The sequence below is a fragment of the Parasteatoda tepidariorum genome, chromosome 6, assembly GCF_043381705.1.
Source record: "Parasteatoda tepidariorum isolate YZ-2023 chromosome 6, CAS_Ptep_4.0, whole genome shotgun sequence".
In the NCBI taxonomy this organism is placed as follows: Eukaryota; Metazoa; Arthropoda; class Arachnida; order Araneae; family Theridiidae; genus Parasteatoda; species Parasteatoda tepidariorum.
The window spans coordinates 63,605,850-63,633,306 of record NC_092209.1 but is presented as its reverse complement, the minus strand read 5'-3'; the positions used below and the strand labels follow the sequence as shown (position 1 = coordinate 63,633,306).

Sequence of the window (27,457 nt, the reverse complement as noted above, 5' to 3'; positions counted from 1 at the left end):
GGAATTTCGTCAAATCAGCATACCTCTGGCACCCTAAATCTTTCAGTAGCTCACAAACAAGTTGATGAATATACAGTGGATTTAGGTGCCAGGGATTCGGAGACGAATTCAGATGAAAACTGGCATTCTGTGACGACCATAATGAAGCCAAGGAACACAGAGGCACATGTGAAATCAAAGGTACGTGTGAAATCAAAGACACTTTGATACATAAAATAACAATATCTTTGAATAAAATTTTTTTTTTGCAACTTAGAGATATTTAATATTACTTTGTATTGTTTTAACCTTTTGGGGTGAACGTTTCATGATACTACTTGATTAGTGTGTTTACCATGAAGGTAGATACACTTTAGCCGAGATGGTTCAGCCATCATTTTCCCAACCGGCAGCTAAGGAATTCTACTCCCCAGTCCGGACACCAATATATTTTCGCTATTCTTTACATATTTGAGGAGTTTTCAGGATTGGTAAGTCGAGACCAACGGTTCCCAAATGGTGTATTGCGAAGCCCTTGGGTTCTGAGAACTAAAACTTTTTAAACCAGTAATGAGTTTTGAAACCTACCATTATATTTATATCCAAAAAATGAACCATCATTCGATATTTTGGTTATCTTTACAATAACTTTTTTCTACGTATATAAGCTTTTTTTTGAAATTATAATTCAGATAGCGTACTTTATTCGTTCTCAGCTTATGGGAGCACAAAAATCTAGTCTAGAAGCTTTTCCTGAACTGCTTGACATAAAACCTTTAATATTAAGTCCATTATTCAATTATGATTGAATAAATTCCATTTTTCACATTAGATATGATTAAAATAATTTGTAGTTTTTTTGTGCATATTCTCAGCTGAAAATTTTAATAATTAACTTAGGATTCGACGAAAAAATGCACATTTAGAAAAATGCTAGGGTTCCCTAGCCATAAAAATTGGGAGTAGCTACTCTAGACTACTAGAGCTCATGACTGTCTTATTCAGACATAGGTGGCAGCACCGTAGCGTTACTCATCACCCTCCATTCGATTAGCAGTATGGCAAATTCCTTACAATACCCACCTCTCATGCTAAATGACACTAGATAAATTAAGATACATTTCACGGTTAACTTGACGAAACAAACAAAACTAAATTCTCTAATGTTAAGTCACTTAAACTTCACTAGGAAACACTAGTGGTATCGAAATAATGCTGAGGTCGACAAAATTGCTCCCTCTTCTCACTGAAGTGGTGAAGTCCTATGAAGCCACTAGGTTTCTTGAAGCTGGATTCAAACTTTAGCCGAGAGGGCAAAGCTGTCATTATTATGTTCAGCTGATTAAGGGTTCAACTCCCAGTGTGGAAAACTATTTCCTTCATACCTTACCTGCATGAGGCTCTTGTAAAACTTATGTAAAAAAAAAGGAAAGAAATTTTAAGAAACAAAGTTTTCTTCGGAAAAAGATTTTTTTAAAAAGAAATACAACCTACTTGAAAAAGTGATAAGGATATATAACATTATAGGTAAAACTACATTTCAATGCTTCAGCAGATAGAATTTTTATTCCTACTTTTTCACTCTATCAGACAATTGAAGTTGTGTATATACATGATGTGCGTTTTGCATTTTCCCATATTTTTCAGTACATACGTGCCAAAACGAACTTTATAGAAAGTAGATTATCTCCAAACTGGTTATAAAACATTTTATGTAGACCAAATTATTATATAATAGTCCAGTTGATGTGATCTGGTAAAAGCCAATCTGTCCAAAGCAGAAGGCAGTTTGTCGAAGAATAAAATAAATAGGAAACGTTGCTTAAAACTACAATAACCACATTTTTCCTGCTTGAACTCAACAAGAGAAAATTATTTTTAACTATCATGAATCATCTTTTCTAGGACTCGGGTGTGCCACCGGATTCATCAGTTAAGAAGAAAATATATTTGTTGAACGAAAATCTAGGAGAAAAGCATTTTCAATACCTGCATTCTTATTTCTCTGAGCTAGTGCAAGTTTCAAGAAGAAACTTTAAACTGCTTCTCATTCTCTCTTTGTTAACTTTTGGATGTCTAGCTGGTTGTTTAATGCGTGGCTGCTCCAAAGTACCTAAATCAGAAAGTTTTAGTTTCCCCTGCCTAAAAGATCTTTTTTACAAATAGTCATTGCTGTAATAACGGTAAATATTGTAAATAAAACGTAATAGTGCGTATTTTATATTGTTCAAGAACCAATAAAACATTGGTTATGTTCCCCAAAACAGTAGATGAATTTTAATTTAATGTGTTACGAGTGAAAGAATATAATTAGGATTAATAGAATCTGTAAACAGATACCAACAAAACTAACGTTCAGAGATTTTTTAAGTGAAAATCCAAAACTATCGAATACTATAAATTCAAAAATTTTTTTCAATTAATTTCAGAAAATCCAAAAGTACAAGATTTTGAATCTAAGTGTTGGGCTATATTTTAAGTAATTGTATGATTTGATGATCGAACATGGTTGGATATTTTTAAATTTGAGTTCAACGATGGCTATTTCGAGACAGGGATCTGGGAGTGTACTTAAGTATATCAAGATGAGATTTATTTTATTACCGCCGTTAAGCTGCAGATCCAATTTTGAGTGTATGACTACCAAGGTTCAAATTCGTAGCCTTGTAAATTTGACACCAATCCAGAAGACAAGGGAACTCCTGGATCAAGTATTGGGAGAAATTTGCTCTCACGGAGGACTTTTTGATGAAACTAACCCGCATTTGCGTTACATAGAGAGGAAATCCACGAAAACCCCTCACGGTCAGCCCAATGGTTAGCACGGTTAACCCATAACTCGTCTACCACTGATGATACTTTACGTCAGTACAGTGTTCCATGTGAACTGGGAGCGGAATTCGTATCGACCAGCCATCGCTGGGAATCAAGCCCGGCTTACCTCATTGGGAGGCGAGAGCTTTATTCCCTGAACCACTACGGTTTTGATTGTATAATTTGATCAAACCATTCATAGTTGGACGGACATGTTTTAACGTGAGAACAAATGGGAGTTAGTTCTGACGACTACTACTGGGGGACAGGAATCTGGGAGTGTACAAGTACAGCAAGATAAAAGTGATATTTCTAAACATCTCGACAGCCAATATAAATACTCTTAGATCCTCTGAAGCTCTGATTTCTTGATGTTCCCAGTTTTATGTCAGCAACTGATATCAAAAATTATATTCTACAAATTAATTAATAGAAAACTGTAAAACAGATTTCACCTGTTGGCATAGCTGTATGCATTTTAGGGAATGACGCTTTTGAATTAAAGTCTATTAAAAGTAGTGTTTTAAAGAATGTGGCCCAACCCTGTTGGCACGATATTATTAATTCTACGGGTGGATTAAGCAGATAAGGGAACATAGTGTTTACTAATGAATAAAAATTAAATTTTGGTTTTAATTGAAGGATTTGTATAATACTTTTTTCTGGAGCTAGTTAAAATGATAACATAAATATCTCGGCTGGGTTTATTGTAAGTTGCAATAAATCCCAGCAGATTTCCACCCAAAATTGTTTTATCCGAAAGCGAGTTTGTTATGGCCCTTGATTCAAGAATTTTATTAGTTTCATAAAAAGTTATTTTAGTTTCATTGAAATCAAGGGCTGAGATAGTGTTTATTTTTAAAGTGCATACATGTCAATTTTATTATATGTATCAGATGAACTGATCGAGTGATAAAATAATTCAAAATCTTCGTTTTACCTATATAAAATACTTCTATCAAATAAAAGAAAAAATAAAATTCGTGCAAAATTTGATGTTTGTACTATCTGCTTTGTAAAATATTACCAATATAATAAAAGACAGAAACCAGGACGATAGTTCAGTTTCATTAAAATTTGCGTGATATACGAAAAGAACGCGTTTTCATTTTCATCTCAATTCCTAGGTTGGGTGTAATTTTCCGTTTTGGTTATCAAAATTTTCCAGCTAGTTCATGTGACGTAGGACTGGTTTTTTTTTAAAGTTTTTTTAAGCTTAAGGTTTATGTTAAGTAAACTATAATCATCCACGCTTTGCATCATAAAATTAAATATCGTATCAATAAAATTTAAGCACACTAATGCAAAACAGTCATTTTAAATTTCAATAACAGAATGTAGATTGCAGACAAACTCCCTATTTCCTTTTATGCGATACTATATATTACCTACATTGTATATTATAAATTAATAAAATCTTTTTTTATCTTTATTTTCCATTAAAATTACTTTTAGGTGATTTTTGGGATATCCAGTTTGGGATATCCAGTTTATATACCCGAAAAATTCTTTAATTAATTTTATTAATTTATAATTTAATTTAATAATTGTATATTTCCTCTTTAAAAAATAATTTGATTCCAATTAATATTTTTTTGCAATAATAAAATTTTCAAAATAATACAGGCATTAGAAATAAATGTTTGATATTATTATCACAGAAAAATTAAATACAAACTTTCATCTTTTAAGGAATAAGACATTTTTTATGGTTATATAAGCTTGCATGAAAAATTTAAAATTTCTTAAACGAACGCCAAAAGCCTTCAACTCAATGCTTTCTGTCAGATTTACTAATCTAACAACAAAGAACAAGATTGCTTGTGAAATATTAAATAAGAAATCTCCATATTAATTAAAACACAAGCATGATTACAAAAAATATTTCTCTGATTACAAAAAGAAATACCCGGTTTTTTTTAGTGAATATCAGTTTATAAATACGCTATACTTTACAAAAAAACTTTTGCTATCTGAAAATTAATTATTTTGTTTCTTGCATATATTTTTTCGAGAAAAATACAGAAAATAATTTAGAATAAGCTTCAGAATTAATTAATAAACAAAGACAACTCGTTGCTGTGTTAATTTCTTCCTTCTTTTTCTTTTAATATGCAAATGTTTTCTCAGCTACATGTACAAGTTATTTAGAAGACCAAGATAATAAACTGAAGATGAAAAAAAAATGGCAAAGAATAGAAAGTGTAAATAGGGAAAGCAATTTTGCAAAAGGGGCTTGGAATTTTAATATCTCAAATGCCGATTTTTCTGTTGTCTTAATGACGGCATTATTGATCAATATTTCGTCATCAGGAATACTTTTTTTTAAAACTGATTTTTCGTGTTTTGAAGTTCATAATTCAGATTCATTGGGTTTGGTTGTCATTCTTTTAAATGAGATGATAAAGAAATACCGATTTACGGCCGCCATTTTCGACCACACTCATAAAGTAATCTTAATCTACAAGAATAAGAAAGAAATAGTATCGAAAGAAAATGCATAAGACCTATGACAATTTTCTCAAATTTTTCATTCAGCGATACACTGAGAAGATATTGTATTTAAAGGGCATGGGGCAACACAATGCTAAGTCACACCTTATCTAAAAGTGCCATTTTGACAACAAACTGTTCAATAGTATTGTATCTAGGGACGTACTTCACAAATGTCAGGAAATTTTGCTACATAATTTTACAATGTACAGAAATATTTTATTTTCATGTAGTTCTGTGTAGTTCTATATATCGTTCATATATTCTATATAGGAAATGGAGGACCTCTTAGTTCATGTATTCCCTATAGATGATGAAATATTTGAACTATGTTATTGATTATAAATTAGGTTATGAACTGTGCTAAAATCTCATAGTTTATATATTTCGTTTGGATATTCTCCTGAAAAGGTAAAAGGGAAACTCGTCATTTTATCAAAATTATTATTTCTTACCCAAAGCTTTTCAATTCTATTAGAAATATTAGTTAAATAATTTTATAATAACTTTTTATAAACTGGAACTGAGAAGCGATAACTCATTTTACAAAAGCATTTTTTAAAAAAAGGAAGAAAAAAAAACGCTGGCTTAAATATTAATACACCTCATTAGTTTTAACTTCATTAATCATCATCACAGCAGGCAAAAACGAATTGTCGACAAAATATAGTATTTTTTTTTTACTAATTTATTATTTACATATAAATAAGTAATCAAGAGAAAGAGGATGAAAATAAAAAGACAGGTAAGAAGACATATTTAGCGTTTTTTGTATTAGAAATAATAAATAAAATGATCAATCGATAAGAAAAATTATTAATAACTGCGAAAAAAAATTGAATTAAAATATGGAATTAAATTTGGGATTGAAATGTAAAATAAAATCATATGTTTCAATAATTCAAAGAAAAATAAAAAAAATTAATTTACATATTAGATTAATCTTAATTGTTTATTAACTCGCATCTTTGCAATTCTAAAATTCATATTTAATAAGATGCATTACAAAACAAGCTAGTAAAATAAAATTTTAATAAAAGTTAGATTACTTAGAAATAAAGAAATTTATTCTAAGTAATACTAAGTATTATTTTTAACCTTTTTTGCATTAAATGTTATCTTCTGACTTACTTTAAACTAATTTTTAGTTAGGGCTTTATGTACGTTTCTGTACGCTTAGTTATTTCATGTTTTTCAATCATTACTTTTTAAATATTAAATAATGATTAAAAAAAAAAGAATTAAATTAAATAATGATAAAATTTGTAAGAAAAATTTAAATATTCAAACAAATGAAGATTTGAAAATTAATTTTCATTAAAAATTAAAAAATAAACTAAATGAAATGAGAATCCAATATCCAGTTTATTAATATAGTTTAAATATCAACTATAGTTTCGGAGGTTAGCCTTAAAAACTCAAAGAATATAAGAACTTGCAAAAAAAAAAAAAAATAGATACTTCATATGCATTTAAAAATTTGATAATATTTTACAATCAGTCAATGTATATAGATTTTTTAATTAGAAATAAATATGCGTAATTATTATCGTTATGAAAAGGTAGATAGTTATTTATACTTTATTGTGTTATTGAAACATAGTGAAATATAGTGGTATACACTAAGAAATATAGTGGTACAATCTAGTGGTATATGCAAAGCCACAATGCAGTTATTTTGGAGTGGGCAAAAATGAAAGACTGACTTACTTTGCGTTTGAGACAATAATCCAGTAAAAGTTTGTGTTTCCAAGAAATTCAGAAACATTATGCATATCGATTCCGCGTGTTAAAAGCAGTGAAGTATTTTTCGATGATAGAAAGGAAAGGGTAAAAAATTCGATATGACTCAAAAAGGGATGCCATCAAATAAGATTTAATATCGACCTCATCTTAAGAACTTAAAAGAGAAAATAAGGATATTTTTGGGGAGAAGTTCTCATTTTGTCCGATGTGTCAGATGAGATAAATAGTGTTTTGGGAAGAAAAAAAGGATTTAAAATAAAAATTAAGTGATATTTTATTTTTTTATTATGACCAAGTATAAATTTATTGGATTATTATGAGCACATTTCGCGTTATTATAATGGAAATACATTTCGTATATCATTTAATTTTAAGGATCAATGTTATTTCCAATTTCCAAAATGCGCGTTCAATTAAAATTATTTCTGCCGTAGGTTTGGTATTTTAATTGCAAGCAATAGATTACACATGCATAATCTTGATATGAATGTTTAGGGAGAGATGAAGCTGATCAGAATATGCAAAGAGAAACGGTAGTATCCCAATTTTTTGTCTTAAGCAGTCTCATTAATCCTTTTTTTTAAATTTAAAAATTAATTACATATCCACTGCATTGTGTATGCCAAGTTCAATATTAACTAAAAAAATATTATTTGCAACAAAGTTACATGTTTTTAAATGATTTTTTTATATAAAACTTTGGCTCTTTTCTATTCCTTTTTCAATGTATTAATTCCATGGTTAAATACATATTACATTTATAAATCGAATTAAAAATTTTTTAACCTTTAAAAAATTAATGAGGTTTCTTTTTTCTATTTCTTTTCATACTTTTTACAGTAATCTCGCATAGTTACTGGTACATGGAGTACTATATGCGAAACTGGAACAGTATCATTCATTAAAACTGAACAGGTATGAAAAACGGGTAGAAAATTTTGTAAGCAATTGCTCAGACAAAGCCATTGCTTAGCTAGACCATTTGTAAATCATTATAAACTTAGGAGCTCAAAATCATTGACAAAGCAAACAAACTATGAAAGTTAGCTTGAATTTCGTATGTTTTTAAGACAATTTCACGATAAACTATAAACTATTTCATAGAAGAGGGTTCAGTTTAAATTACTAAGCATTGAATCATAAAGTTCACAAGCAACTTCCACAAAAGATTAAAATAGTTTACGAACTTTTGAATTGAACCAAAACTATTTTAGCGGAGCAACTTTTCAAACGACGCTTTAAATAAGGGAAAAAAAACCATAACCCGAAACAAATTTTGTAATTGTTAGTATCCCTGGTAGTCCTAGAACTATCAGATGCAAAAAAAAAGTTGATACTTTCTTTTTTATGATTTAAATTGAGCAGAGTGAAATACGAATAACAAATAGTCTGTCCGAAATCTACAGAAAAAGTCCATTAAATTTGGAGAAACCCATTAAAAACTAATAGTGCATCTTTTTGTCAAAAAAAAAAAAAAAAAAANAAAAAAAAAAAAAAAAAAAAAAAAAAAAAAAAAAAAAAACTATTTGATCGTTTTTGAGAATTATTAAATGAATTTAAGAAAAAATGTTAAAAATTCACATAAGATGAGGATGAAAAAAGAATGTTTTTCAGTTTACATAAATTTCTTGTAAAAGTATTGAAAGAGAGAGAGAGGGAGAGAGACGAGGGAGAAGCGTGTTGACCTCACCGGTCATGATATTCTTGTTGATGATCTGTACATGCTTGTCTCTGTCCGGTCTCGTGTGCTCGTGCCAAAAGCCCACCACATGTCCAAGTTCGTGCACCACAATGCCAAACTTATCGCAGTTCTTCCCGATGGAGATTGCCTGAGGTCCGTTACCGCGCTTCCCCACGAAGGAACAGCAACTGAAACAATAACAGAATTATTACAGTACTTACTTACATAATTAATCAGTTTAGTTATGACAAAAAATATGTACAGTAGCAAAATAAAAAAATTAAACCATGGATAACTTTTGATCTAACAACCGGATTATCTCGTACTAGCAGGACTCGATTTTAACAGTTCGACCTTAGCACTGTTTTTCGAAGCTCTGTCACCAAGGAAAATAAAAGAAATAGTTTAAGTGCCTTGCACTTGAAGCAATGCAATGATATTAGACTATAAATATAATCTTGCCGTGAGGAATTATCTGGGCTTTAGAATAGACAAATAACTGAAATGTTTTAAAGATTATTAAGCTTTTTTAAAAATCGCCAATTTGGTGACATTTTTCCACCTAGATGAAAATTATCAAAATCACTGCGTATTCTCAGTTTTTGCAAATTCTTATGAGCCCAGGTAATGTAGCATTGGAGTAAGTTTTGAAATATTAAAAAAAATAGACCACAAACGCTTTTCATTTGCACAAAACTGTGGCTTTTCCTCACATTGCGACTTTTTCAAAATAAGCTTAGACAGAGCTAGCTTTAGATAGGCTATACTTGACTCTACAGCTGTTGCAAACTCACAGAACCTAATTGATATTTTGAAAAAAAAAATTAAATCAGCGTTTAAAACTTTACAGTTCTTTTAATTTATTTAAATTCATTTTTTTTATACTTTAAATTTGAAATTACCAATATAGTAGAAAGAGAATGTGCCATGAAAGATTCTTCACGCTGCATAGCTTTCTCTTATAGCAGCCATGTGAAAATTAAAATAAAACAGAACTATTCTGGTAAATAGATCATTTTGTTGTGAGGAGTTTGGCCTGAAGAAACACATTCTAGAAGAGAGAAGGCTTCAGCATGGATCAATTTAGAAGTCCGGCATAACAGACATAAACTGCTTTTAACAGTGGACCCCGTATTAGGATTCAGTCTTAATGGTTTGAGAGCCTTACCTTAAACATGCTAATAATAACTAAAACAGACAATGTTATAAATTATAAAACCAGACTCAACTTACTTTCACTGATATCTTTCTTTGACTAATTGGATTTTTAACCCTCAAATTATGGGAGGTAGACGTATTCTGGGAAATATTGTCCGCAAAACTCAAAAAAAAAAAAGAGACGCAGTCGAAAATTTGAAGACCTTAATAATTCACCATATCTCCGAAATTAATGGTATACGAATTTTTCATCAATTTAATATACGCAGTTTTTTGGGGGAAATAATCTACGTAGTTTTAGATGAAAAAACAATCGACGCAGTTTTAGATGACAAAACAATCTATGCAGTTTTAGATGACAAAATAATCAACGCAGTTTTAGATGACGAAATAATCTACATAGCTTTAGATGTCGAAATAATCTGCGTAGTTATAGATGCTGAAATAATCCACGTAGTTTTAGATGCCGAAATCCGTAAATTTGAAAGAAATTAGTTGAAAATATCTGACCGAATAAAATTTAAAAATATTTCTCTTAGATGCCAAAATCCGTAAATTTGAAAGGAACTGGTTGAAAATTTCTTGGGAAATAAAAATTTAAAAATGTTACTTTCAAATGGCAAAATCCGTAAATTTGAAAGGAATCGTCTGAAAATTTCTGGTGAAATAAAAATTTAAAAATGATTTTTAAATAGTGAAATATGCAAAAGTAAGAGGGGTCCAAATTTTCAATTGTTCGGTTCAAACAATGTTTGAACCTTATTTATCAGATTCCATATTTACCAGACAATTTCCGGAATCTATCCGGTACAACCTATTACATTTGAGTCTATTAGTAACCTTGCAAGAAGCACAAATATTTTTTTGTGGAAAAAAAATCATTTTCTGGTGCTTCTTGAAACATTATAAATGTATCGAATTTCAAAATCAGCTTTTTACATTTAGTTAGATAGAAAAATGTAACAATGCTCAATATAATATGTTAATAATAAGAAAATATTGGATTGACGCAAGAATTTTCAAGACTTTTTAAACGATATAGTGCTCAAAACAATAAACTACCAAATATACTACTATCACCTACCATAAATCCGATATCTTCTATATTATATAAAACGCTAATACGTACGTATGTATCAATAAAACCGANAATTTAAAAATGTTTCTTTTAGATGGCGAAATCCGTAAATTTGAAAGGAATTGGTTGAAAAGTTCTTGCGAAATGAAAATTTAAAAGTGTTTCTTTTAGATGGCGAAACCCGTTAATTTGAAAGCAATCGGTTGAAAAGTTCTGGCGAAATAAAAATTTAAAAATGTTTCTTTTAGATGGTGAAATATGCAAAATGGCAAATAAACATTGAGGGGGTTCAAATTTTTGATTGCTTGGTTCAAACACTGTTTAGACCTTATTTCCGAGATTCCATATTTACCAGACAATTTTCGGAAGCTATCCGGTACAACCTATTACATTTGAGTCCATTAGTAATTTCACAAGATGCACAAATATATTTTTGTGAAAAAAAGATTATATTTTGGTATTTCTTGAAACACTAAAAATTTATCTACTTTTTAAATTAGCTTTTTGCATTTAGTTAGGTCGAAAAATGTAACAAATATCAATATAATATGTTAATAATAAGAAAATATTGGATTAACACAAGAATTTACAAGACCTCTTAAAAGATAAGGTATTTAAAACAGAAAACTATCAAATATACTACTATCACCTATCATAAATCGGATATTATTGTTTAATTTGTTCAGGAGTTTCTCTTCGTTTTGTGTTAGTCATTGTTTTGCGATAACTCATGATAAGGAATTATGCTAACAGGGGGAGAAAATAAAATTTCAAATATAATTATATCTTTTGCATTCTAAAGTAGCTATTAAGACTCTTCATCGTTCATAATTAAATCTATTAAAATCAATTTCCCTTTCACTTTTCTTTTCTGATTCAAATAAGATATTGAAGTAAAACAATAACTATTTTCCAATCTTCTTCTAAAATCTCCCATAAATATCCAGGGAATGAGAGTGTCTTTTTATTATTACTCCTTCCCGTTTCACTGCCTTCACCGTCTATAATCATTCATTAGTTAAGATTAATTTGCTTCTTAGTCATTAATTTTAATCATCGTCGGCTCTTCCAGAGAAGTTTTGATAAGAAACTTGGAGTGATTAGGAGGGAGGCTTTTGAGTTTATGTGAGTTAATGATGTAAATTCTTAATGCCCCACATTTGATCACTACGTCCTTAATTAAATATTTATCTCACACGATGATGAATAATTTTTAAGTTTCGATTACTCGTGTTCCAAGAGTGTTACGTGTCAGATTTTAGCAGTCAAAACTGATTAACCAGGTTTGAGAGATTACGTAGTGTTTTATTTTAATTAACATTTTCAATTATATGAGTTCACTTTGTTCGATGGGTTCACATACATGGTTTGAACCTTCATTAAAAATGGAATGAGAAGGTGTAAAAAAACCTTTAAATTCAGATTAGAATTAAATTAAAATTTTATTTTCATATTATATAGCAAAATTCTTCATTCACTAGTTTATATGTTAGCTTAGTACCTTGATTATTGGGAAAAAAATTCTTTACGTTTTTCGATTCAGCAGAAAAATAATTTTTATGTATCTTTGTATTTACATTTTGAAGTTTAATAAAAAATAGTTTACCATTTCTTTAAAGAAAAACAATGCATGACATTTTATAATTTTTATACGAAAATAAAATTTTTTTATGGCTTTGCATTTATGTATTTTCAGACGTTCAATTTTTTGCTAAATGTTTGCTTGTTTTCACCTTATTACTAGTGTTAGTTTGTTCAGTGTTTTGAATTTGTTATGATTTAGTTTTTATGCTTCATTTTCCTGTTATTTCATTAATGTCATAAGGGAAATTGTTAGAAACGTTTCTGTATCGAAAATAAATTATGATAAAAAAATTATTTTATTTTAAATACTTGGGGAAATATGAAAGATTTTGAACAGTTAAATATATTTAGACATGGCTAGTTTTATTTTATGGAATTTTCTTTAGCACTCTTGTTAGTATACTATCTGACCAAAAGTATTCGGACACACTCTTGTTAATATACTCTCTAACCAAAAGTATTCGGACATACTCTTGCTAATATACCATCTGACTAAAAGTATTCGGACATATTCTTGTTAATATACTATCCGACCGAAAGTATTCGGACACACTCCTGTTAATATACTATCTGACCAAAAGTATTCGGACACACTCTGGTTAATATACTCTCTGACCAAAAGTATTCGGACATACTCTTGCTAATATACCATCTGACCAAATGTATTTGGACACACTCTTGTTAATATACTATCTGACCAAAAGTATTCGGACACACTCGTGTTAATATACTATCTGATCAAAAGTATTCGGACACACTCTTGTTAATATACTCTCTGACCAAAAGTATTCGGACATATTCTTGCTAATATACCATCTGACCAAAAGTATTCGGACATACGCTTGTTAATATACTATCTGACCAAAAGTATTCGGACACACTCTTGTTAATATACTATCTGACCAAAAGTATTCGGACACCCGGTTGTTATGTTGGTAGAAGCATACTGGTGTGGGGGTGTTTCTCGGGGTTTGGCCTGTGTCCGTTAGTTCCTGTGGTTGAAAACATGACCTCTGAGATGTAAGTGGACATTCTGGACAATTCAGCACTCTCAACTCTAAGGCAATATTTCGGGGAAGGCCCATTTCTCTTCCAGTAGTATAACTGCTCTATTCACGCATCGAGGCTTATACAGACGAAATGGGTGTTCAAAAACTGGACAGGCCTTTCCAGAGGCCCGATCTAAATCCCATAGAACACCTTTGGGGCGAATTAGAGCACAGATTACGTAGTCAGCCACATCGACCATCCTCACTGCAAGCACTATCTTCAGCTGCGATGGAGTCCTGGAAGTCAGTTCCTATGGCCACCTATCAAAAACTGGAGGAAAGTCTTCCCAGACGTGTGCAGACTGTCATCGATGCAAAAAGGGGACCAACATCATCTTAATATGTGCCTAGGGATGATCTAAGTTCATACCGTTAGGTGTCCGCATACTTTCGGTAAGATAGTGTATATAGTTTTCAAAATGCTTCTTGACATGAATAAAACCAATATTTTTTAAGTAATTTCATCCCCTGTCTCCCCAAATCTTAACAATGCCAAATAATTTGTGAAGTCAATATTTGAATTCACGAAATTAGAATCTTTGAATACCGGTATTTTGACTGACTTGAATTTATGAACTTGGAAGGATGCAGCAATTTGAAAAATATTGATGACACCGTTTTATTAGGATAGCGATTGAAAATTTTAACCCCATAATGGCCTTAATTTCTCAGATTTTATCATCAAAATTTCATCATCTGAAGAAAGTCGTATTTCGAAATTTTTATTTCTCAAGAACAATTAGACCGATTGCCTTCAACTTATGGATTTTGTTATCTGTATTTGGTGTTTAAATTGAAATTCAAAAGTTTTTAAACATTAGTAAAATAAAATACAAACAATTAATAATCATAAAAAATAATTTTTACATGGAATAAATCTCAGAATAAACAAGTTTCATAAATTAATTTCGTGAAAAAAACTTTTCGATTCATTAGTTTAAGAGTTAAAAAAACAAAGGAAAGAACTTTTGTCAGCTCCCCTAACTAAACTACAGAGGCTATATTTTCCGGATTGTGGCCATCCTTCGAATTTTGAGGATCAAGATTCCAAATTCATTAAAAACAATTTTTGTTCATTCAGAGAGAGTACATTTTTGTATCTGATTTTGTAAAAATATCAACTGTACAAATTAATCAGTGTATTTATTGTCATGAGCCATTAAGATTGAGTTCTAATAGGTGAAAATCCGATCACTGGATCAAAAGTTATTATGAGTTCCTTGTATTTTGTGCACTGTTTATATGTAATAAATTTTTTTTTAAAAAAGCAGAAGATCTTGGTTGAACTTTTATTTCGATTTTTTCAAAACCTTATAAAAATAAAATCCACCAACATTTAAAATAATTTCATTGCTTTTGACATGAACAATAACATGTTTGCAAATTTATTTTCTCGATCTAACACTGTTCAACTCGTTTAAAAAATGAAATGGTTGTAAGATAACCTTATTTTCAGCAACAGATTTTCCATTTAGTAAGAAATAAATTCACTATTAAGTCTTATCGCGATGTTACCGAAAGAATTTTTAAAAGTTTTTCAGTCGATGTACTTTAAAGCTTGCTAAACATCATAGTCTGGTAATGGCCTCATTGTTGAAATTTATATATTCTGCATAACTTATTCGAAACATTGTATAAAGCGAACAATATCGCTTGCTTAATTTTCCGTAAAGCATATTTTCCCCCTTAAAAGTTTAAAGAAACTATTATTTAGAAAACTCAAGATAGTTGATTTATTTATCAAACATTTTAATGATAAAAGCGCTGCAAAGAGATGGCGTTTAATGTACCATTGGTGTTATTTTTTATCTGATTTAAACGAATAATGCTGTGAAAATAATGGGAGTTAGTTCTTTTTATTATAATAATGGAGAGTTGAAGTGCACAAATGTGAATGGTAAATAAAAAAATTGGAAAAAAAGTATTTTCCTCGTTATCAAAGAATTTATAATTTTGATTAATGATGTTTCTTAATGGAAAAATACTTTTAAAATGTTATCGTTTCCCTCATTAAAATAATTTCTTTTGTGTTGCTTATTCTACGTTGAAAAAGAATATCATGAAAAATGTCTGAACGAAAATAATTATTAAAATAAGTTTTTTTTTTTTTTATATACGACACTATCAAATGGAGAAAATTTTATTTGAAGAAGAAATAGTTTTATTTTTGTCATGAATAATGAAAAAAAAGGGGTATCAATTTCAAAAAACTGGCGGGAAATTTAGGTGGTGATAGAAGTTAGTTGCGAAAGTGATGCCCCCCCCCCCACATATTTTTCAGTTTTGACGAAAATTATTTTCATTTTCTGACTAGACAATCGTGATTTTTAATAACATTTATTATTTTGATTTATTTTTAAATTAGAAAGCGGTTACTATTTAAATCGGTGATAAATTTTATTTTAAAGAGTGATAAATTCTACTTGTAGGAGTGAGCAAATTTTTTTACCTTGTATTCTCACTCTGTGTAGAGCTCAAGTTGAGATCTGGGCACTCATGGCGTCGAGTAATAATAATTGTAGGATCGCATAAGCACTCACTGATTAACATCGATGGCGTTGTTTATTTTTAGAACACGAGAGTGTTCTTTACTTCGTATAAAACTGAGAAATAAGTTTTCGTTTCATATACAAAATTTACGCAGGTTGTAATGAGTTTTCCTTGTGTCAGTCTTATGTGTAAATTTTATTTTATATCCGCCGTTGAACAGCCGACCCAATTTTTGGGTTTATGACTACTAAAGTTCAACTCCGTAGCCCTGTAATTTTGAACCCAATCCAGAAGACAAGGGAACTCCTGGATCAAGTATTGGGAGAAATTTGCCTTTGTGGAGGACTTTTTTGATGGAGCTAACCCAGCTTTGCGTTACATGGAGAGGAAGACCACGAGAACCTCCCACGGTTAGCCTGACGGCAAGGTGACTTTAACCCATGATCCGTCAACCACTGAGGACATTTCACGTCAGCACTGTGATCATTGTAAGTCGGATGCGGAATTCGTATCGATTGGGATTCGAACCCGGTATGCCTCATTGGAAGGCGAAAGCTCAATCCCCTGAGCCATTGCGGTTCTTATGTTAAACTGTCCATTTGAAAAAATTTCCTTAGAAAATAGCCATTCCTCATCTAATAAATTAACTAAAAATCTAAAAAATAGCCATTTCTCATCTAATAAATTAATTCCTCATCTAATAAATTATGATCTCCTCATCTAATAAATTAATAGATGAGGAATGGCTTTTTTTTAAGGAATTATTTATTTGAGGAATGGCTATTTAGTTAATTTATTAGATGAGAAATGGCTATTTTTTAAATTTTTTAGTTAATTTATTGGAAAACTAGAAAAATAGCCATTCTTCATCGAATAAATTAACTAAAATATCTAAAAAATAGCTATTCCTCATCTAATAAATTAACTAAAAAATATAAAAAATAACCATTCCTCATCTAATAAATTAACTTTTTAATAAATTAATTCCTCATCAAATAAATTATGATCTCATCATCTAATAAATTATGGCTGTTTTTTAAGGAATTATTTATTTGAGGAATGGCTATTTAGTTAATTTATTAGATGAGGAATGGCTATTTTTTAGATATTTTAGTTAATTTTCTTAGATGAGGAATGGCTATTTTTTCATTAAAAGTTAAGATGCCTTGAAATTTTTATATAATTTTTGTGTTTTATAACTCTCGTTCATTTTGACTTCAATCACTTTCGCAGATTTGTTCTTACTACTATGCATTCATATGCATTCGTATTGCCTAAGTTCTCAATCAAGGATAATGAAACGCTATAGACAAACCAAAATAAAGAACTACAGAAAATCTAAATAAACTCTCATTGCGAAAAAAAAAATCAAAATTTTGGAATGGGAACGCAAATATTTTTTTCAGCTTTTAGGCAGTTAAAAATTTTCATTTTATGTAATAAATTGAAAAATTAACTATATAAAAAGGATAAAGCCGTTTCTACAAAAATCTCATCAGCAACGAAATATGTATTACTTCTTGTAACCATTCAGCAATGTAATGTTTGCTGAATGGTTATTAGAGTATTATTGTTTTTTATTATTTGTTTCACCCATTCTGTCGCATAAGACGTCAAGTCAATCCGTCTCTTTTCACATTTAATTAAAGCCTGTCTCGATCAAAAACAAATAAAAAACTTCATTGGACGTAACGTCCATCGACTTCGAGGTATGTATTCCTATTCCCTACAAGTTCCAAAGTAATGACACATGATAGATTAAAAAGAAGAAAAAAAACAGTTCTCCGGAACTTTTCTTTTGCAACAACTCAATAGGAAAGAGATGAGAAAAAAAAAGGAACTGAAAAAGTTGCAACTAGATCGATTTCTGGCTTGTTAGGTTGAAGTGTATGGAACTTACTCTTTATTTGGCGAAGAAAAAAAATAATGTCGCCAGTAAGGAAAGTGGGGAAAAAAATAAGGGAATTCAAACACTTACCCGCAGGGCCTTTCCGTGAAAACTATGTAGTTTGGATGGTCCTCCTTCTCGACGAACTGAACACACGTGTAGTTCTCCCAGTGTCGCATGGCTTGCTTGAACAAAGCTCGATGATCGCCTGAGAGAAGAAATAAACAAAACTTTATTTTTTGGATGAATTGTAATCGTGTGGGGAGGATTAAATGGGAGTATTCAGAATACCTCTAAATCAAGAAAGAATTTGCCAGACCTGCATCAACTAATTTTTGGATTGATTTTATTAACTCTGGAGCCGGATTTTTCAATTTAATAAATCGCAAACGTTTACCGGTAGAATAAGGTTTAAGAAAAAATTGCAAAAGAGGACTCCAGGGCATCGAAATTTTTATTCCTTAAAATATACCGCTCGATATACGATAGGGGGATTACGATCTGGGAAGTTTCAGAGTAAACGCAACAAAGGCAAATCATCACTAAGTTCTGCAAACATATACATTTTCAATCCCAGCTGTATGGTAGGACGCAGCATTTTTCTATTTAATGTATTCTTTGTAGTTATGACAATTTTTAACTATAGTATTGTAGTCAGGCTATAGAGAAAAAGAATTCTAAATGTCATCATTAAACTGGCCCTCTAACAAAACTATGATGCAATAAGTTACGTGAATAAACTTATTATAGGATGTCATAATAAAATGTCCACATGTAGTAGATACTAAATATAATTTTTTTAAAAAATAAATAACTAGAGCATCGCATACAGTATAATTCTAAACAATTTGCGCATGCATGACTATCATTAATATAGAAATTAGATAAATCATCACTCAATTAATTCTTGAGAAATTAAATTTTAAAGAAACCGTATTTTTAAAATTTGATTTCTCAGGAACTATTCGACCAATTTTGCTCAAGAGTTGTTATTTGTCTTGCTAAATTACATTCTTTAAAATGATGCAAAATATATATACCTTACAATTCAAAATATTTTCGACCATTACTAAATAAAATATTAAAAAAGCGGTGAATATTCACTAAAAATTTTATAACTGTGGTCAAATTTTTTCAATTCAGTTAAAAAGTTCGAGATATGTCAAAATACGCAAAAATAAAATTAACTTTAAGGGGTTCAAACTTTGGACCGCTCTCCTGACTAAACTGCGGAGACCATATTTCCCAGATAAGGCTACTCCCTATATTTTTAAGGTCAGAAATCATAACTCATCAAAAAAAGGTATGTTCATTCGGAGTCAGTACGTTTTGTGTCTGATTCTGTAACTCAAAATATCGTCTGCATTTATTAGTTAGCATATTTAAGGTCAACACATCAAGCTACAAAGATTGAGTCCTAGAATGTGAAGGCACAATCATTAAAACAAAAGTTATTTAGGCTGGTTTGTACTTTGTACAACTAATACATTAGTTTAATACATAACTGCACTTTGTATAACTAATTTGTAACTAGTTTTAAAACTATAGTTTTACAGAAAATATGTCGCACTTATGAAATATATATTTTCAAGAACGATAAAGGATTTTCGTTTATCCAATATATATTTTCACTTTTTAAAGAAAAATAATTCAATGTGTTCCTACCAGCTACTTATTCAAAATTAATATTCCACAATTGCATAAATCTTGCAGAAGTGATTCTAAAATAACCAATCGAATTAAAGATTTTTCTGTACCCTTTTATTTTTTCTTTTCTTCCGAAATTCTTTATTTTTCTTCTTCCAAATTTCGAATCGGAGATAATTTGTTACAGCTGATTTATTTTAGCTCATTATTCAAGAAATTCGATTTACTTTTAATGTATAACAGCGAAAGTTGCTATCTTGAAATCGAATTCTAAGTTAAAGACCGTAATTTTTCATTTCATGCGCGGATAAATGTCAACCACAGCAGTAGTGTTTTTTTCGTTGAAACCGTATAAGAAGTTTAAATAGTTCAACGATGAAAGTTATCACAGTTCATCGTTTCCCATGTGGAATAATTAGGCCCTGAAATAAAATAAATGATCTAAATGCTCGATACATATTAACTTAATTAATACAGTGTAAAATCGATTGGAAAGAATTTTTAATTAAAAAACTATTTTCAAAATAACTTCAACGGCTAACAAAATACTTTGAAGCGTTTAGAAATTAAAATGCTGAGTTAGCTTTTAAAAGAAGTCGATATCATTAGAGGGAATAAAAATATTCAGGCATAAGTTTGGAATTACAAATAAAAGTTTTAAATTTTGTGCATGAGCTTCTTAATTATTCTATGTTGCTAAGATATTTATTAATATCATTTTTCTGTTCGAAAAAAAGAAATCAAGCCATATCGATAAAGTAAAAAATTAATTTTGTAAACGTGTTTGTGAAATGTAAAATTACGATTACTTTAACACAAAATTCTAACCAATAAATTCGAAGATGTTTTAAGGAGGACGTACAATTTTAAAAAATAAATTTAAAAAAAAGTTGCGTTCTGTATAGCGAACTAAGATATTTATTCACATTAAGTTTCGAAATTATTTAAAATTTCCATCAACTCGTAGCACTGCTAAAAGCTACGAACTAGGCAACAATGTTTTCAAAATAACCAATATTTGCAATATTTTGGATTAGCATGTAAATATACGGAACTGAAGCGAAATCAGAAAGCCGTGAAATTAATTTTAAATGATTCAAACTATTCTCCTGACGTAAACCGTATTTTTAACCGTATTTTCAATATAGCATATTCCGCCCCATTTTGGAAATCCAGAATTCGAATCTGGAAAAAAAAATCTATTTCAATGCAGAGAAATAATGTTTTGTGTGCTATTTTGTAACTTAGAATTTGAGCAAAAATTAATTAACAGACTCAACCCTCGACCCATTAAAACAGCATGTTAGTGCGCTAAGATCAGATCATTGGATCGAAAGTTATTCTTATGTTTAATTTTCATTTTGCGTTCTGTTCACATAGATCTTATCTGCTTTTTCATTAGGCGAAAAAAAGAGGAAACATTCATTTGACGATAAGGTTTTAAAAGAGTAATTACTCAGTTAATTTTATTGTCAAAGTTAACCCAATTTTCTTCATTTTCAATTATTGATTACTTCTTGAGCATAATTTTTCGTATATTGAATTTTTCAGTATATAAAATTAACATTAATTAATCAAATAAACAAGATAAAGTAGAATTACTACTAACAACACAATTATCGAGATATGTAAAAAGCACTTTTTGTACGGAGAAAAAAAAGTATGGTTAAAACTAACAGAACATGATAAAATTTATCGTGTGGGAATGCGAAAAGCTTGTTGATTTTTAACGAAGTGCTTTGGTATTGATTTTAGTAAAATTAACAATAAAGTATAGTTTTACATTCTGCGGCAAAATTTGGTAATTTTATCATGTTATCAAAGAGCATGACATAAAAACCATTTATTTGGTTAAATTTACTCTTCAGTTCCAACGTGTCAATAAGAATTATAATTTTGAAAACCAGAATTTCAGTTAAATCGTTTCAACAGGAACAAAAAAAATACAAGTTAATGGTTCAAATACAATGTATTTTGATTTTATTAACCAGTTACATAACGTAATTATAGTTTTTTTCAATTATTTTTTATTAGAAATGTTATCACCGCAAAATGCAGTAATTATACAAGAATTTGTTTCTTCCTGCTTAATGTTTTTTTTCTTTTGAATTATTCATTTAGGCTGCAGATGAACCTACAGAAGGTTACATTGTAACAGTTAAATACCGTTAATGATTGGCTTACCGTATATTTTAGTTCATTAACCAGAATTACGGATTTTAATTAACGAAAATGTGATTATCATACAGTATAGTGACTTTATCAGAATTTATATTACCAGTATAATATCCACTAAAAATAAACCGATAGGAATTTTTAATATAAAACATTTCTTAAGGCAAGTGTTATCGCCTCGTCGGATGATTTTTTATTACCTTTACATGCAGCTTAATGGGTAATATTGTTCTGGATTTACGATCTTCTGAGTATAAAGCGATATCATAAATACTTTTTGATTCCACTAATGATATTTAACTTCTCTGTTCACGATTTCAAAGTTTAGAGTACGTAAAGTAAATAAAATTGGAGAACATTGATTGCTTCCGAGCACCATGGACTTCGAAAAAGGAAACACTGTCATTAAAAGTAAAAGATCGAAGTTACAAAAGGAAGAAAAATAACAATTCCATTTCAATTTCCTTCTCAAAAGAAGTCTTCAATTATCTCGAATTTGCCAGGAGGATATGGCACCAAGAAAAAGAAAAGTGCTTTAGTTTCGTTCGAAATCAAATAACCAGTTGTTTTAGTTTTATTTGTTTCCACTCTCATGGCTGTATAGTATATATACACGATGAATAACCGTTCATTTATTCAGTTAATTCTTTTTATCTGTTTGTAGACTCCATTACACTAAATAAAATTAGTATCCCGTTTAATACCATTCTGTGCCTGGTTCCCAATATCCAAGTTATGTTGCGAGCTTCGAGGAGAATGATTTAATTTTCAAGAAAAAGCGAAAGCAATGGACAAGATAGTTTCGCTGGAACCAATGCCATAAGTTAAATACGGATGCAAGTATTAAGATATTTTTTTTTCTAGATCGTAAGTTGGTTTTGATGTAAGTTGGTTTTGCATAGAGTCATTAATATCGTATGATTTTTTTTTAATGTAAATCTTATTATTGACTAATGTATCCGAGTTAATTAGTCTGGTAAAACACAAAAAAGAAAAAAAAAGAAAATTTCAGAAATGTTTTAAATACACATTGTATGGCTTAAAGTTTACATGCATAAGAGTCAGAAGCCGCTACACTGAGGAAAACATAACATTATTACGTATTGATAGTCTGACCCAATAGAGTTATAAGCTTAATTTCGTGAATCATACAGGAATTTATTCAAACGTAATAATACAATAAAAGTTCAGGAAGATGGAGAGAAAGGGTATAAACTTTAAAAGGAAATAAATAGTTATGGCAAAAACTTATTTTTAGAAGAAACACTTTTTTATCGAACTTATTTGATGAGTCTTACTGTAAAAATTTGTCTTTAAATAACGAATAGGAATCAAATGTTTCAAATAGACCTCATAAATGTGGCGCAAATTTTTTGGTAAACAATAATTTTGATATTTTTTGGCTAATTAAAGTTTAATTTGGTAGTTTGCATTTTTGATTGAATCTCTCGTTTTTATTTCATTACTTACGTAATAGTAACCACTGTGGCTCAGTGGTTAAGGCACTGAACTGTTATTTTGGGTTCGAAACCCACCCAGCCTCAGATCGATAGGTACTAGCTTCTCTGGGAAGTGAAGGCAACCTGTGCGCAATGCTGACCTCGTAGCCGCAATCATCCCCTTAGACACGAAATTTAGGAGCCTTACATACTTCATGAACTCCCTGTCCCGCAAAGCTTTACTTTACTTATATAATAGCTTGAATAATAAACAAAAGAATAATAGAGCATAGGTTCCAAAAAATAGTTCGAACCAATGCTTTAAATTATAACATTTCAAAAACTTCAACTTAATTTTTTCAAGATTTTATAATTTTATTTTAAAACAAACCAAGTTATACGTAATTTATTCCTTCCATACAGCTGTATCTTGTACATAAATGGATATCTAAATTAGCTATAAAAGTTACGGAACACGTTTCCGCATAAATATGAATAAAGTTTAAATGTGCAATATGAATCTAAATCTACAACAGAAGTCATCAATTTAATAAGATATACCAACCAAATATCATATCCTTTACGATCGTACTCAAGACATTCATAACTCTCGATATCAAAAGCGTTGCCGAAGCACATTGGTTTCCATTAACGATCGCACATTCTAGATAAACAGTTTCATCCAACTTTAATTACTTTCTGCGTAGGATTGCACCACCCCGGCATGCTTTATTCCTTTATAACTAAGTTATAGTTATCATTCATAATTAGCTAGATTCTTCATTATTGAATTTCATTTCTCACTTCGATGGTTTTCTCGGTTTCCCATTTGCATTCCAATCTTAAGCCGATATCGTTCTTTGACAATGTTAGGAGCACTTCGAAAACTCTGATGATTATTTTGATTTTTTGGAAGATATTAGATTACTTTATTGGACTGCTCTGAATTTTAGAATACGGAGGTAATGAATCTGCAGTTTATCACGTCTAAGGGAGCTGTTATAGAATGTTGAAAGTGTGCGAAAAGTTCGAAAATTTCTTTTAAGTATGTTGAAAGTTTTCACAGTTTCTAAACTTTTGTAACGCTTTTATTTTTTTAATATTCTTAAAAGAGCAGCGATGGCTCAGAGGATAGAGTGTTCGCCTACCAATGAGGCGAACCGGGTTCGGATCCCAGTCGATACGATTTCCGCATCCAGCTTGCACCGACCACAGTGCTGACTTGAAATATCCTCAGTGGTAGACGGATCATGGGTTAGAGTCCCTTTGCTGTCGGGCTAACCGTGGGAGGTACTCGTGGTCTTCCTCTCCACGTAACGCAAATGCAGGTTAGCTCCATCAAAAAGTGATCCACAAAGGCAAATTTCTCCCAATACTCGATCCAGGAGTTCCCTTGTCTTCTGGATTGGGTTCAAAATTACAAGGCTACGGAGTTGAACATTAGTAGTCGTAAACCCATAAAATTGGGTCAGCTGTTCAACGACGGTTATAAAATAAAATAAAAATATTCTTAGAACTAAGTTTAGGGAAAATTTAGCGAACCACGAGTACTTTTAAAAAATAGGCTCAACTTAGAACCGTACCTTGTATCGGTACCTTGAACTGAATGGTACAAATTTACACTCGAAAATAGGGTCAACTTAGAACCATTATACGGTACAAACTTACACACTAAAAATAATCTAATGTTGAATTATAATATCGGTACCTTGAACTATAATACGGTAGAAATTTATACCCTAAGAAATAGGCATAATATTGAACCATAACACCTGTACCTTGAACAATACTAAGGTACAAACTTATACTTAAAAAATATGCTCAACCTTGAATCATAGCATCCATACTTTGAACCATAATACAGTGAAAATTAATGTGCAGTCAGGAAAAAGTTCAAGACCAATTCAATTTCCTTAAAATTCAAAAAAGTATTAAAAATAAAAACATGATTAAACTAAGAAATTTTTTCTTCTTCATATTTTAGGACTTGAAAGTTTGTTTATATGCATATGAAAATTATTTTCACTCTATTTATGAAAAAAAAAATTTCTGAAGTGTTTATTATTTAAGGAGATTATTGAAATTTGAAATTTGTTTTATTGATATTTCTTTGCATTTCAGAATTTAAAAGTATTGCTTGATCATTATGCCTTTCTGATCAAATCAATTTTTTCAGAGAATGAGGCACCCTTTTTATATAATTAAATAAATTATGCCATAGTAAAATGAATTAAATTTTATCTTACTAATATCAATTTCATAGGGTCTTAATGAAAAGAAAAAACGATTAATATTGTCTGTCAGAAAAATATTACTTTATGAGCAACTTGTTCCCGACTTTCTTTTATGTTTTCTATTTTACCAAAAACATAAGTTAAAAATTTCAGTTCGAACCCAATTTCGAAAATACATCATTAACTTAAAACAATTTATTTTACACTTAATTTTACACTTCCTACTAGGCAAGAAACATAAGTTTAAAATTTTCATTTAGAAAACGGTTATAAAACTTCCTCTATAGCAAAACTATTTCTTTTTTATTCCATTTTAGATTTCATATTTTACTAAGAAATGTTAGTTGTCAATTAGGAAATAATTTCCAAAAAGCGTCGAATTAAAGTGAAATACTTAAAGTTTATGTAAATAAATCAACTTGGAATGAAATTTTATAATCTATACTAACTGATCAGTGATCTTGGTTCAAAGCAATCACAATTTCAATCCTAATTTGTTGTATTTATGATACAATTCCACATTCAAATTAATGATATCAGCACCGTTTGCCTTTTGATCAGTTAGATTAGTGAGTAAATTATATATTATATTATGAACCAAATATTTGTGACTTTCACCAACAACTAACCAGTGGGGTTATTGGTTATTGACAACGCCAACCTTCATCTATGAAATGGTACCTCAACATAGATTAGAAATTATGTGTCTTATATACTAGTGAATTGATTTTTTATAATCGTAGTGGTAGTTATGGAACAAACCTCCTTTTATGGTAATGGCAAAACATTGAGTTTTAGAGCTTAATTCGCACAACCTTCAAAGTAATAAAAAAAATTTTTAAACTGTTCGAAAGAGTTTTTCTGAAAACCTTTTTCCATTGAAAAGTTCATAACTTTGCCATTATAAATGTAACTGCGAAAACTGATCTGCTTACTTATTGTTTTTTTGGCGCATGTCGTTAACATTTTATATCACGAATTCAGTTTTTTTTAAAAGCTTGAGAATCTCAATCGGCAAAAACATTTTTATAATTTTATATAAGAATCGGCTTATTTAAAATGAAAAAAATTTGTTTAAATATTTGCAAAATATCAATAATTTATATGCTTTTAAAATTAGTTTCCATTTCGAAAAAGTTTTGGGGAACCTATTTATGCTTCAACTCCTTAAACTAATATTTTTTATTGTACTAACACAGATTAAAACTAAACTAATTGCTTTCTTGCATGAGGAATAATTTGCCAATTTTTAAACCGCGTAAATAGTAATTTAAAAAATTAAGAAGAGCGATCTAATTCCAGTTCCTGCAGAATAATATTGATTCAAGTAATAAAAAAAATTTAAACTTTTTCTGCATTTATATAAAAAATTAAAACAATAAGAAAAATAACAAATATCATTAACAGAGATATACGTCTGTTAACATATAAAAGATATACAGATATACTTAGCTATTAACTCATTGATTAAATTTTAAAAAACTATACAATTTGGGAACAAATTACGGCATTCAAGGCGCCAGCATTTTTTACCATAAAATCCATATTTCCGTAAATTTTTGCGGAACACAAAATCTTGTATACCATAATAAAATCAATGTAGTATTACTGTAAAACAGTGTTTCCCAAACTTTTGTGTACCCTTTCTAAATTTTTCGTAACTCTGTGTACCACTAAATAAAAAATGAATGTATTTTTTACTATAAAAAAATTGCACAAAAGTTAAAAATCCCAACTGGCTGTTGATACCGCTAATTATTAACTGTTAATTCTGCAAAAAATATCCAATAAGAAAATACGTAATCGTAAATTTTCATGGCTAGCTTTGTTTTTAAATAATTTTTTTTGACATTTTCGTTTGTTGTAAGATATTTCGCATAAGAACGCGTACTCCCACGAAACTGTTCCCGTACCCCTGGGGGTACGCGTACCACACTTTGGGAAACACTGCTGTAAAACATACGGATTAAAAATTTATGGATGATAAACTCAGGGTTTACCG

General features: G+C 30.0%; 1 protein-coding gene across 1 annotated transcript in view; it reads right to left on the bottom strand.

Moving 5' to 3' along the window:
• Nucleotides 1-27,457, bottom strand: part of LOC107453436 (bone morphogenetic protein 1) — a 253,920-nt gene that overhangs the window by 108,066 nt on the left and 118,397 nt on the right. The window contains exons 5-6 of the mRNA XM_043049329.2: nucleotides 18,051-18,168; nucleotides 8,723-8,901 (exon numbers count right to left, since the gene is read on the bottom strand). Of these exons, the coding sequence (XP_042905263.1) occupies nucleotides 8,723-8,901; nucleotides 18,051-18,168 (297 nt within the window). The remainder of the gene's footprint in view (nucleotides 1-8,722; nucleotides 8,902-18,050; nucleotides 18,169-27,457) is intronic.